Here is a 13608-nt window from a genome sequence, read left to right as displayed (position 1 = left end):
TATTTGAATTTAAATTCAATAAAGATCTGGAATTAAGCACCTCATGACCGTGAAATGGTTCACTCATGTCCTTTAGGCAATACTTATCTGGTCTGGTCTATATGTGTCAGAACCACAAGAATGTGGTTGTCTCTTGACTATCCTCTGGGCTATTAGAGATAGGTAATAAATGCAGGCCTAGCCAGCATTGCCCACATTCCTGCATGAATGAATGAATTAACTGTTTTACATTATTGTATAAAGATAAAAATTGCCTGTCTTTACTCTCACTTTCCCACAAGGTGCAACTTCCAGCCAAGAGAAGATTTGCTGAAAATGCCTTAAGGTTCTATAAATCTGTGACTGCAGCTCTAACAAACACACCACACTCATCATCCACTAATTAAGTTAATGAACAGAACCTTTCTTGAAACAGCTCACTGGTCTATCTCAAATTGCTTCCTTAGTTGTACCAAATTAAACTAACCTATTAGTAGGAGGAATAGAACTCTTTCCCATCACAGTAGATCAGTGGGTTTCATTTGGCATGTCATGACATACACAGGTGGGCTGTGGAAACTGTCCAAGGGTGCTGTGAAATTTTGTACAATACTGTACATATTTAGTATTTTGCTCTGATCCATTGAATTTTAATTATGTATCCATTCGATTATGATACAAAATTTATACTTTCAAAAATATTGTCACAAATATGAAATATCATCTGTGAAAACAGACCCCTGAACTGAGTGCAGCAGAACAGATTAAGTGCCATGAATAATTAAAAATAGTTGAGTTGAAGAGGTTTTGAAAATGTGTTGATGCTCGCAGTCGGAAAGGGTGCATTTTGTTCTGGTAGATTTGACCCATTAATGCATTTTATCCTTGTTTAGCTTGTTGTATGCACTATGTTGCAATCCTCTCTCGTAAAATCATATCTTTAATAAATGCAAGTAAATGTGACATTTATGAACAATCAATTCATAGTATGTGTACTGTGGAATTCTTTGTTTCATTGAAGTGTGCCGTGTTACTGAAAGGATTTGGAACCACTGTTGTAGATCCAGGATTAGCTTGAAGGCAAGGAGATAATGAAATCCTGTATGGCAGTCTCCATCATGGAATGAAATATGGTGTTCATAAATCAAATGTCAAAGAATATTTATTCAATTGTTTTATAGATACAGAGTGGCAGGCTAATTTAAAAAATGCTGGAAAAACTCAGCAGGTCTGGCAGCATCTGTGGGTAGAAAATTTCAGGTCCAGCGACCCTTGTTCAGAAGGGTCTGAAGACAGGTCATTGTTGAAGGGTCATTGAAGAAGGATTCTTCACATTCTGAAAAAGGCTAACTGGACCCTCATCATTAAATCTGCTTTCTCTCCACAAATGCTGTCAGACCTGCTGTGTTTTTCCAGCAATTTATGATTTTATTTCTGATTTCCAGCAACTGCAGTTCTTTTGGTTTTTGTTTAACTCAAGAATTGTTACCCCATCAGCGAACTGACCATTCATGAGACACTGGACCCGAGATGTTAGGGGACTTCGGTTCATTTCCATATGGGATGTACACTCTCAAACCTACAAAATAATGTAGTATACTTACAACCTAGGATATACATTTAAAGGAACAATACCAGATGATCCCCATGTAAGTCTGTAGCCAGATGCGCCTTTAACTGGTAGCCACTTTGCCTGTATGGTATCTGTTGTAATATTCTCCAAAAATAGTTTCCTCACCGCTGTGAGTTTCACTGTTTGAAAATAAAGGAATTTTTAAAACAAACTCCTACCCTAATACAAAGTCACAAATCAACTTTCTGTAGTGAGACAGCACAGTGATTCAGTGGTTAGCACTGTTGCTTCATAGCACTAGGGAAACGGGGTTCGATTCCAGTCTTGGGCAACTGTCTGTGTGGAGTTTGCGCATTCTCCGTGTGTCTGTTTTGGTTTCCTCTGGATGCTCCAGTTTTGCCCCATAGTCCAAAGATGTGCAGGTATGTGCATTGGTCATGCTAAATTGCCCATTGTATCCAGATATGTGCAGGCTAGGTGGATTAGCCTTGGGAAGTGCAGGGATAGAGTAAGGAGAGTAGGATGCCCTTCAGAGTGGCATTATGGACTTCATGGGCTGAATGGGCTGCTTCCACACTGGATTTTACGTAAGCTATCTTTCCTCAGAATGGTTCCTATGCTCCATTTATTCCCACTCACTGACAATTAATGTTTTACTTAACTATTGCTGAGAATGAACAGGGCAGCGCAACATCGAGGGCTGAAGGGCCTGTACTGCGCTGTAATGTTCTATGTTCTATGTTCTAGAGTACATTTATGATTTAAGACTGTATATCATGCAACACAGTCGTTTTAGCACTAGAATTCTTTCAAATGACATTATCAACAACTCATTCATTTGAGTCTGAAGCTTGCAGATGCCATCACCAGTCCAGAAGCTTGAGTACCTCATTTATGTTAACACTTCAATGCAATATTGAAGGAGTACTATACTGTCAGTGGTACTGTATTTGGATGAGACATTACCGTTTCAAGTGGGCATAAATTTTCCATAGAACCATTCAAAAAGTATGGCATTCTCTCTCATGCCCCAGCCAATATTTATCTGTCCGGCAACATCATTAGAACAGATTACCTGGCCGTTAATTATCATGTTGCTTTTTGTGGGAATTTGAAATGAGCAGCTTAGTTGCCATTTTTGTGACAGTGACTTCATTAGCAGTAAAACACTTCAGGTAAATCAGTGCACATTTCTTTCTTTTTATCCAGGTAATGTGTTCTTCAACACATCCTTGGGTAGATGACGGGTTCTGGTAGGGCAGCGGATTGAAAAGTAGAGGCTTTGGTTTGAAACTGCGCTCTGTGGCACAAGTAATAAATGAACAGAGCTATTTGTGTGAAATCATATTTCATATTATAATCTGGGGGGTTTGCAGCCATGTTTTTGGGGAGGTGGGGAGTGGGTGCGCAGGATCAATCTTCAAGTCAGTCCCGAGTTGCTGCAGAAGTTTGAATGAGATGAGCTAAATGTCAGTTCCTCATTTGTCCTTATCCTCAAGAAAGGATACCCAGAAAGCTCCAGATCAGTGCAACAAAATGCCAACAATGTAGTGTATGCTGTGCTGATAAATTCCATCATAAAAAATATCTGGATAAATATTTGATTGAGAAATGGTTGTATTTTATGGGAATACAAATACTGAATTCAATGTGCCTGGAGTGTACTTGGAGCTCACCACCTTTGGAAATAGAAACAGTGAGAAGTTGATCAATTCATTTAGAGACCACAGAGTGTTAAACAAGAAGCTTTTATTTCAATAACTTAAGAACTATTTTGGAGTGTGATATGGAGAGAAAATAATTCAAGTCCATTATCTTAATAATGTTGAAGAATTCGGCATCATCACTGACCCCAAGCCTATCTGACTGGTAAATTCTTTGTACTTCAGATTGGAATCATAGAAATGTTTGGGAACCAGCCTTATTTAACTGAAAAATAGTGAAGTACCATTTAAATCTCCCTAAATTTAACACCAACCACATGCATGTCATGAAGTTCCAATGTGGCATTTCAAAGATATGTTTACATTACTTAATAAATTGTGTGAATAAGCTGGCTAATTTTAGACATGTACAAACTCAATTACGATAGTGTTGCATTTAAAACAGGAGGCAAGCCACTGACATGTCAGTGCTCTTTACTTATAACTGTTTATGATTGTCCTTACATGTTCTGCCAGTGGTGGACACAGGATCACTGGGGCCCTCGGGGTACACAGCGTAGATGCTGATGGTATAGACTTGGTCTTCCTCCAGATTGTCTATCACATGAAACGACACATCTCCTTTGATATTCTGTTCATAGGCCAGTCCAGGTCTGTTAACTGAATGACAAAGTGGTTTTAATACTGTGAGCTGCTGTTATGTACCACTTACACTTCACATTTCACCTCACTTCAAGGATCACTGCCACTCTGGTGAAGGGATTGAAATCCATTTTGTTGTCAGGAGCTCATTGACGTCTTGGCCACATTATGTTTGCCACTGAGAAAATTTGCACTTTATTGAAAATATTGTGAAAATTTATTTCACCCCCGAGCTCTCTCAACACACAGTTTGTAAGCACCAATGTGGTACATGATGCGTTCTCTGGAGGCATAACGTTAACTCTGCTAACTTGAATATTGAGACTGAATTTTTAACTGAGAACAATCATTAAATTTATTTGTAGAACAAATAAATACATTGCAACTCTTATCATAGACATTGGTAATGTATACTCAAGTTGGTTCACTAACTGACTTCCTGATGGATTACATGGGTTAAATTCCCGCACCAGCTGAGGTTACTGTGAAGTTGGACAAACAGGAGGCTGGAAGAGCACAGCAAGCCAGGCAGCATCAGGAGGTGGAGAAGTCAATATTTGGGGTGTAACCCTTCTTCAGGACTGAGGGTGGGGGTAGGTGGAGCTACAGATAAAGGGTTGGGGAGGGTTTTGGGTGGGGAGGGCTGAGTAGTGAGGTTGGGATAGGTGAACACAGGTAGAGGGTACGACTTGGTTGGTCGATGGGAGGAATGAATCCGGTTGGTAGCTGGAAGGAAGGGTCAGTCAGAGGAATGGAAGGGTGGGGAAGAGGCTCAAAAGGGAGTCAGGGGATGAGAAAGGAGTATATTTGAAATTGGAGAACTCAATGTTGAGTCCTCCAGACTGTAGGCTGTCCAGGCAGAAGATGAGGTGTTGTTCCTCCAATTTGCGGTCTAATTCGCTGTGGCAATGAAGGACTCTCATTCTCAACCTGTCCCCTCAAGTGAGGCATGGTGACCCTCAGGTTAAACCACCATGAGTCCGCTCTCTCCAATGAGACAGCAGTCCAATGGTCTAGTAAGACTATGGTGACTTTACCTTGTATGGGGTCTTGTGGACAGTGATTAGTGCCCTTACCTCCAGGCATTAAGACCCAGGTTCAAGTCTCACCTGAGGTGTGCCAATATGTCTGAACAGGTTGATTAATAATATCTATCAATCTATGCTGGCTGTAACAAACATCAGGAGCTATTCAAGAGAAGCTGAAACATCTAAAAGCATTATAACTTAAGTCTCTTAAAGGTACATGCTTGACTTTTTAAAATTCAATCATGGAAAGTGGGCATTGCTGGCTGAGCCACCATTTTATGACAATTCCTAATTGCCCTAAAGAAGATGGTTGGAAGCTGCCTTCTTGAACAGTTACTGTCCGTAAGGTGCAGGAACACCCACAGTGCTGTTAGAGTGGGAGATCCGGGATTTTGACCCAGCAACAGTGAAGGAACAGCAAAATATTTCCCAATCAGGATGGCCTGTGGCTTGGAGTAGAACTTGTAGGTGGTGGTGCTCCCATGTATTGTTGCCTTTGTCCCTCTAGAAGTTAGATGTCATGGGTCTGAAAGATGCTGTGAGGGGAACGTAGGATAATTACAGCAGTAGATCTTGTAGACAGTACATACTGCTGACACCGTAGATCAATGATGAAGGAAGAGAATGTTGGAAGTGGTGAATGGGGTGCCAAATAAGCAGTTGAATATTCCTGTATGCTGTCAAGCATCTCAGGTGTTCTTGGAGCTGCACCCATCCAGGTGGGTGGAAAATATTCCATCACACTCCTGCTTACTGTGTGTAGATGGTGGACAAAGTTTGGGGAAACAGCAGGGGACGTAATCACCAAAGAATTCCTAGACTCTGACAAGCTCTCATAGTCACCGGTATGTCTATGGCTGGTATAGTTCAGTTTGTGATCAATGGGACCCTCCAGGATGTTGGTAAGAGATACATACAATATGACAAGTGCACTCATTCATTAATATAAGGTAAACTGTTGAGCTTAATGTGCAAGCATGCTGCAGTTAGGTGGTGGGTGGATTGGGTGTTGGTGTTTTGCAGGGACCCTTGGTGGGGATATTGCAATTAACTTCACTGATGATGGATTGAGGAAATGAACAATCAAGCAGCATATGCATGTGTGGCCAGTACCAGGATATGGCTCAGCTGACGATGAACCACACTGAAGGGTTGACTTTAAAGGAACACTGTTAAAACATCACCTGAAACAAAGCTTTGCTGAGGAGCCAATGGAACAGCACTGTGCTGACAGTTTCATAGCTGGTTATTTGTGACAGATTGCTGGACTGATCAGGCCCAAAACCTCCCCAAGCCACAATGTCACTGAATGGCTGCCAGATTACTTTTCAATAAAAGTGACAAAGAATCAGTAATCTTTTCTGTTACTCCTTCCAGTTCTAATCACTTTTTGAAATTCTTTTCAACAGTGCATGGTGATTACATTGCCTAATATTACCATTCTGACAGCAATAGTAAGTTAGATTGGCAGAACAGAAGGAAATATTGTTTCTTGTCACTGCTTGACTCTGAATAAGGGATTCTGATAATGTCTCCATTGCTAAGCAGAATGTCACTATCCTCATTTATTTCCAAATTACAACTAAAATAACAAACTTGACCATTCATTTCTTCAGAGTAAAGGTACAGGTCTCTCCTGAAACTTACTTCTTGGTATGTAGATCTTGTAACCCACCAATGGCCTTAAAGGAAGAGTCCAGGCCACCTTTAGGTTAAATAATCCTTTCTCAATCACTCGGAAGTTAACCACACGAGGCAGGGCAGCTACAATATACCAGTAAGAAAAGAATTGAGAATCAGTCTGTAATTATCTAGAGACAATAAGTCCAACTGTCAAGTTATCTTACATGATTTTAGTTAATTGTTTCCAGTTACTCTACATGTCATAAGTGATTTTTCAGATTTTGTTTTGCATGCCTTAACAATTTTCAGTTATTACTTAATGCTATTTCTTAGTCTCACTCCTGAATGGCTTGGTTCTAATTTTATAAGTAATATAAAAGATATTTGCATTTATATAGCAGCCTTCATGATGTTGCAAAATGCTTTCCAGCCTGGGATGTACATTCTGGGATCATTTACGTTCACCTGGGCAGCCAGGTGCTGTCTTAGATTAACATTAGATCTGAAGGAGAGCACCGCAGTACTCGCTCAGTACTGCATTGAAAGTGTCAGCCTTGAGCTTCATGCTTAAACTGTGGATTGGGACTTTAACCTAGAACCTCGTGACTCAGAGGCATGAATGCTAACAACTGAGACGCAACTATCAAGATGGTCTCCTGTTAAATTAGATTTCCCCAACAGAGGAAATGTTTTACCATTTTATTTAATCCTTTCATCATTTTAGACATATTTTCTTACTTGTTTTTCCATTGACAGTTGCGAGATCCCCAATTGCATCAGCATACACAGCAACCACGGTTAAAGAATACTCCGTGCTGGGTTTTAGGTTTGTCACAAGTATTGTATGATCATTGCCATCTGTAACAATCTGTCATGAAAAAATGAGAAGCAAGCTCTGTTGTTACTTCATATATTGAACATTGTTTTAACAAAATAAAAGACTCTGGATTTTAGATAGTAGGCTAAATGTTCACAGCTGTAAAGTCAAAAGGACTAAGGTAGGAACTCAGTACATCAGGAAGAAGAACTGGAGATAATGCCGAACTTAGGCTTTTAAATTTAATCGATCGATAGAAATCTCAAAGAAAGAACAACAAATGTTATAATGAGTTTTAATTTCAACAGAGTGAGATCCCACTGAGGATGAAAAACTTCAGTAATGACCTATTGTGAGATTAGGATAGCATAGTTTGAGAATGCATAATGTAAGTACATAAGAAGTAGGAGGAGTAGGTCACATGGTCCCTTATTCACTGCATCCCTCCCTTTCATAACATCTTGGTTGATGTTGTGGTTCTGTTCGCCGAGGCATGGCACTCTTCCACAGATTCAATCAATAAGCACATCGACCTGGACCCAATATACCGGCCACTGCAGCGGACAGCTGGAACTGACAACCGGAAGCGGCAGATACAAATCACTATAAATGCCGGAGGAAACATCACAGAAGCGCTTCATGGGAGGCTCCCAAGCACTGAGAATGTCACCTAGACAGGGGACGAAATGTCTGCAACTCAAATTCCCAGCTCGGCGAACAGAACCACAACAATGAGCACCTGAGCTACAAATCTTCTCCCAAACTTTGATCTTGGTTGATCCAACATCTCAATTTCATTCTCCTGCTTCAACTCCATATTCCTTACATTCAAAACTCTATCCATTTCAAATTGGAATATCCCGTGACTGGCCATCCCCAGTCCTCTGAATGCAGAATTCCAAAACATTACAACTCTCCGAGTGAAGACATTTCTCCTTCTTCCATTCCAAAACAATTTATCTTGAAACAATGCACTGTCTTCCTAGCCATTATAATTTCTAATTATGGTCTTGTGTCATCTTTTATTATCAGGGCTAAACCTATTTTCTCCCTGACCATTTTGTTTGTGTTTTTGATACATCAAGTGGCCAAGGGTAGTTATTTCCCCATCTTGGTCATCATGCAACCACATCTCTGTAATGCTTACAGCAAACTCATTTATCTCCATCAATTCACCTGTCTTTTTGTAAATGCTTCGTGCATTCAAATAAAGAGCTTCTAATTTTAACATTGTACCATTTCCTTCATAATCTGACCTTACTTACTGATGCACTATTACTTTGAATGCTCTGCCTTTCTGTCAGACTCTGATTACTTCTACTCAAAATGCTACACTGTTTGTAAAATTAGAGTGGTATAGTGTGAGGGTAAAACTTAATGGTGAGAAAGGAAGGCTTGACCAACAATTGGAGAGCCTGCGAAAGCAACACATTAACTTTTTTAGGAAGGTCCACCACTGTGTCAATTACACATTTGACAGGGGAGCGGCAAACCTCTCCCAGGATTCTGAAGGTGGGAACCTCATCCACAGAGAGCTGTCACTCAGAGGCATGCAGCTTATTATTGCCAGGCTATGCCAGTGAGGAGGTCATGGTCGTTGCTGGTAAAACACCCATCTGTAGCCCAGGATCACTGAGGGACCAAGTCACAAGTAAGTGGTGGTAGGAGGAAATAGCAGACTCAGGGCTATGGGAGAGAACAGGTTCACAGTAAAGGAAGGGTGACCTTCAGTGGGGAGCAACCCCTCTTCTCCCCTTCCCTTTAGATCGAGGACTCGCTTGCAATGGCATTAAATTCTGTCTGTGTGGGATGACATTGGATGAGATGATATGGCAGGAAATTAAGATGGCATATTGAGTGACTAGGAATGAGGAATTGATAGTTTTTACACCCCAGATAAAAACCTTCTTGTCCCGTGATCAGCCAATAAGAGCTGCAGGCAAAAGGCAGGAAAGTGGAATTGAGGATTATCAGATCAGCCATGATCTCACTAAATGGTGAGCAGCCTTGATGGGTTGAATGGTCTATTTCTGCTCCTAGGACTTATGATCTTATGGGTTACAATTTATGAAAGTAAAGATACCTGCTGAACACCACTTGCTGCCTTCACTATTTCCCACAAGGAATCACCTCTGAGATCCAGTTGCTTAAAGGCTCCTTCCTGCAGGGCCCTTGCCTCCTTAGCCAGTAACTGTGAAATACAAAGGCTGGGTTTGGCCCAGCATCACTCACCTGTCTCTCTTCTCCTGGTATCAGTCTTCCAGCAGATGAATATGGGCTGATGACAACTCTGTAGCTCATCACACCTCCTGTAGCTGGAGTCCAGGACAATCTCATTGAGCTGTAACTCAATTCACTAATCACCAAATCCCGGGGGCCAATGATCTTTTCTGCCACTGGTGAGAATAAGGGACAGCGAGGATTAGAATTATCTATTGCAAGTCAGTGAGAGCATTCATTACCATAATGCTGTTCTGCCTCTATCCTATTTACTTACAAGTTCCCTCGAGAAGTGATTTTTTTTCAAATTTCCTTTCAGTTCCTGGTACTCTGATTAACACCTTTAAGAAGATCTGGATGGATGTCTGATTAGCAAGAGGATTGCAGTTTATAAGGATAATTACTGAGACAATCCAACATTTTGCAAAATATAATTGTTCTTCAGCTGCTGACAACTGGGAGATTCTGTGCCAAGGAAGGCAACTCATTACAGGACACAAAATACAGGATGGATAGTTAAAGGCTTCAGAAAAGAGTTTTAACTTCTGACCCAACCTACATCCTTCGTGTATAATGGGACATCTGATTGGGACATTGTGCACATTTCTGCCTGCTAGAAATGCTTCATTACCAAGACCATCTACTTCCATCTCTGTAATGTTGCCTGTCTATGTCCTACCTTAACTCACCTTTAGCTGAAATATTAATGAGTTCCTTTCCTACCTCCAACCTTAACTATTCATTTCTGGCAGGACTCCCATGTCCTCCCTACATAAACTCAAACTCATACAAACCTCAGCTGCCTACACCAAACAACACCAAGGCCTATCACCCCTGTGTTCACTGAAATACATTGCTTGTTAATTTGTATATCAATTGTCCTTTATTGTATACAGGTGATGGCCATTATTTGAGGTTTCAGACATATAAAAATACAGTTACTGAAACTGCAATGCTGTTGAATTAGGGAGGTGTACACTTGTAGTATGTCACTCTGTAAATAAATGTAAGGCTGAGTAAAGATTAGCTAGAGTTTCATCCTTCACCAGTTAGCTTCCTGGAGCATAAACAGTTCCCAGTCCAGGACCACCTTGATTTTTGTTTTAATCCATGAACTGAATTTTTGATTAGATGGAAAGACTCTCTGTTGTAGTAACAATGGCATTGGAGAGCAGAATCCAGAATTCTCACTCCCAAACCCACTATTTTTTGCAGAGGTGAAATGGAAGCAAGATCTAATTTCCACAAACATGGTTCATGGATGCAACTGCGCCTCAATCAGATCTAATTGTCACTGGTCAGATGTCTAAAATAGCTTACGGTCTTTCGACCTGGTACAAGAAGATCTAAACTTACCAGTGATGGAGAGGTAGGGTACTCTTTTTGAAAGGTTATGCATCTGTTTAGTGTGGTAATAGCAGAATTGTTAAAAGTAGCCATGAAAGTACATAAAAAGTGAATAAACTAATTGGAATTGTTAGGATCATTGTAGCTATCAAGGAAAGCTATCAAGGAAAACTGTCGAAGGGAGCTATCATGCTATCACATTGTTTAAAGCTCCTGCCCTTTAAACATGTGGAAAAAAACTGTTTGCAATGTTAAAACCAATGCTGTTATTACAGGGATAGTGCTGCATGACTGATTCCAAAACCTTTCATTATCACAATGGGCTGCCAGTCAGTTCACAATTTGATTGAAAGTTGCAAGTGATTAATCAACATTTTGAAATGGGGCTGTGAATTTCAACTTTTTTAAAAATAAGTGATTAAAAGAAGTAAAGTAGCATGTTTTGTTTTACCAATTAGCATGTTATTTTATATAGTGAATTGATCAACTGACATTGGAAACCTTTATTTAATCTTAGCCTGGGTCCCAAAGTCTGGCTATGGTGGTTACTAGATGATTTAGAGTGGTATATGTGAAGGTCAAAGGTAGCGGGTGAGGGGCATGGGTTGGCATAAGTTACCATTAAGTTATAGTCATGGCTATAAAGGGTCATGCAGTTGGAGAGAGGATGATAAGTGGATTGAAGTGCAATGGTAGGTGGGTGAGGATCATGAAATTCAAGCCTTACTTCAAATCCTTCCATTGTCTACCCTTCCACAGTTCTGTAATCTTCTCTGGCCCTCCAATCCACAACAGTATCTATGCTCCTCAAATTTCAGCCTCTTCAACATTTTCATTGCTCCACCATTGGCAGGCATGCCTTCATCTGCCTCCACCCTAAGTCTGTCTGTTTAACCCTCTCTGTTCCTCTATTTCATTCTTCCTTTAAGCTAGTCCTTTAATATAATGAATTCTGAGGAATGATCACTGGACCTGATATGTTAACTCTGATTTCTTTCCACAGATGCTGCCAGATCTCCAACTGGCTTTCTGTTTCAATCATTTTGCTTGTTCACTGTCATTAATTTCACTGTTGCTCCTGGTGTTGACAAGGTATTTGCTAAACCCGTTTCCACAAACATATCACATTTCTCAGTGGCTGCCTCTTGCTCAGACTCACCCCAAGTGGATTCCAACTCAAGTTTCATCCTTGACGTTTTGAATCCACACAGGTATTTCTGTGAACATTCCACAGACAGCTGCTCTCGCCACATCCTGAGATCCACACTCTCGATCTCTCATTCCAACAGCACCACTTCATGCTGGCTCAGAGCAGCCCTGCTCCCCAGTTCCACTTCATCCTCCAGTTCATTCAATGTGCCAACAAGAAACTTTTTTTCCTTTCTGGCATCAAGGATTACAAGATGCAACAAGCACAGCCTTTCAGAACCTTTCTCCCCACCCCTTCCCTTTAACTCCATCCCCTCTCCCAACCCCACCTCCTGTTATGCATTTTTTTAATCCCTCCTGATCTTCCTCTCTCTGATGCACTCAGCAAAGGTCTTAGTTTTATCCCTCTGTGTTCCTACCTTAATGAATTTTGGGCACAACATTCATGATGTCGAACTCTTCTTCTGGTGCCTTCGCCTCTGTGCCCATTTCTTTGGACAAGAGTCCTCTCCCCATCCCACATACCCCTTCGCCCACCTCCAACACTCTCCCACCATCTGGACCCCTCCCTCTGGACCAGTTTATTGAGAACTGTCAACTTGACATTGGTTGCCTCAGTTTCTCATCCTCCCTCACCCATTCCAACCTATCTCCCCATGAAACTCCTACACTCAATGATCTCAGATCAAAAAAAACCCACAGTTCTTTCAGTTTTCCTTTTAATATTATAACCTGTCCTATTGATTCTGGAAAGACCCTTAGGAAAATCCATGCTATGTTAACAGTGCTTGCTAAATACAAGAAGATTGTTGAATTATATGAATGCTAAATATGTTTTCCCAGAAGCAACACAGCCACAGAAATACCAGGTCAAATCTCTAAATCAGACATCAGTCTTTAAGGAAGAACTTTTTAACATAAACCTATGCTCATTCAGGACTGGATTGAAACTGTCCAAATTCATTTCTTCCAGATCTAGTCAAGGCAGGGCACAGAGACCTATCCCCTCAGCTTAGGGCCAGACAAATCCTGAAGGTGTAAGTGAGACTCATTTTGTCATTCTGCTCTGCTTTGAGAAGCATTTCCACCACATGATTCACAGTTACTTACACAGCGTAGTCCTTACTGGTCTTGGAGGCTCTGAAGCTGTGAAACAAAGTCTTCTGGATACTTTAGCCAAAATGGTACTGAGCAGTTCAAAGTCCTCCACAAATAAATAGTGCTCTTCAAATGGATCAGAAGCAATGTTCTTCAATTCATTTTTGTCTGCATTTTTTATTCCTTAAAAAGAGATTTTTAAAAATACATTATGAAGACACATTCACTCAAATCTTGATGTCTGTTGTATTTTATGTTGACATTATCAGATTTATCTAATTCAGATGTTTTAGACCTCCATGGGGAATGGAGCAGTTTGTATTTGAAGCACCCAGCGCCAGAACTCCAGGTCAGTCAAGCACGTGGGGAGAGCAGTGTAAAACACCCCATGCACTTGCCCAATAAACTGCCTGATCTAACCTGGAAGAACAAGTCTTTTGTACCAATGACAGCCATCCAAGGTCTCCC

At 40.8% G+C, this 13608-nt stretch overlaps 1 protein-coding gene across 1 annotated transcript in view; it reads right to left on the bottom strand.

Annotated features, from left to right (window-relative positions):
• col7a1l (collagen type VII alpha 1-like) overlaps positions 1–13608 on the bottom strand; it is a 432947-nt gene that overhangs the window by 360850 nt on the left and 58489 nt on the right. Inside the window, exons 6-11 of the mRNA XM_087999395.1 lie at positions 13153–13323; positions 9559–9722; positions 7248–7377; positions 6534–6650; positions 3721–3876; positions 1615–1731 (exon numbers count right to left, since the gene is read on the bottom strand). Coding sequence (XP_087855521.1) covers positions 1615–1731; positions 3721–3876; positions 6534–6650; positions 7248–7377; positions 9559–9722; positions 13153–13323 — 855 coding nt within the window. The remainder of the gene's footprint in view (positions 1–1614; positions 1732–3720; positions 3877–6533; positions 6651–7247; positions 7378–9558; positions 9723–13152; positions 13324–13608) is intronic.

This window comes from Chiloscyllium plagiosum, unplaced genomic scaffold (genome assembly GCF_037043375.1).
Source record: "Chiloscyllium plagiosum isolate Xiang-an unplaced genomic scaffold, Cpla_swu_hap1 HiC_scaffold_23, whole genome shotgun sequence".
In the NCBI taxonomy this organism is placed as follows: Eukaryota; Metazoa; Chordata; class Chondrichthyes; order Orectolobiformes; family Hemiscylliidae; genus Chiloscyllium; species Chiloscyllium plagiosum.
This window is presented reverse-complemented; position numbering and strand designations above follow the sequence as displayed.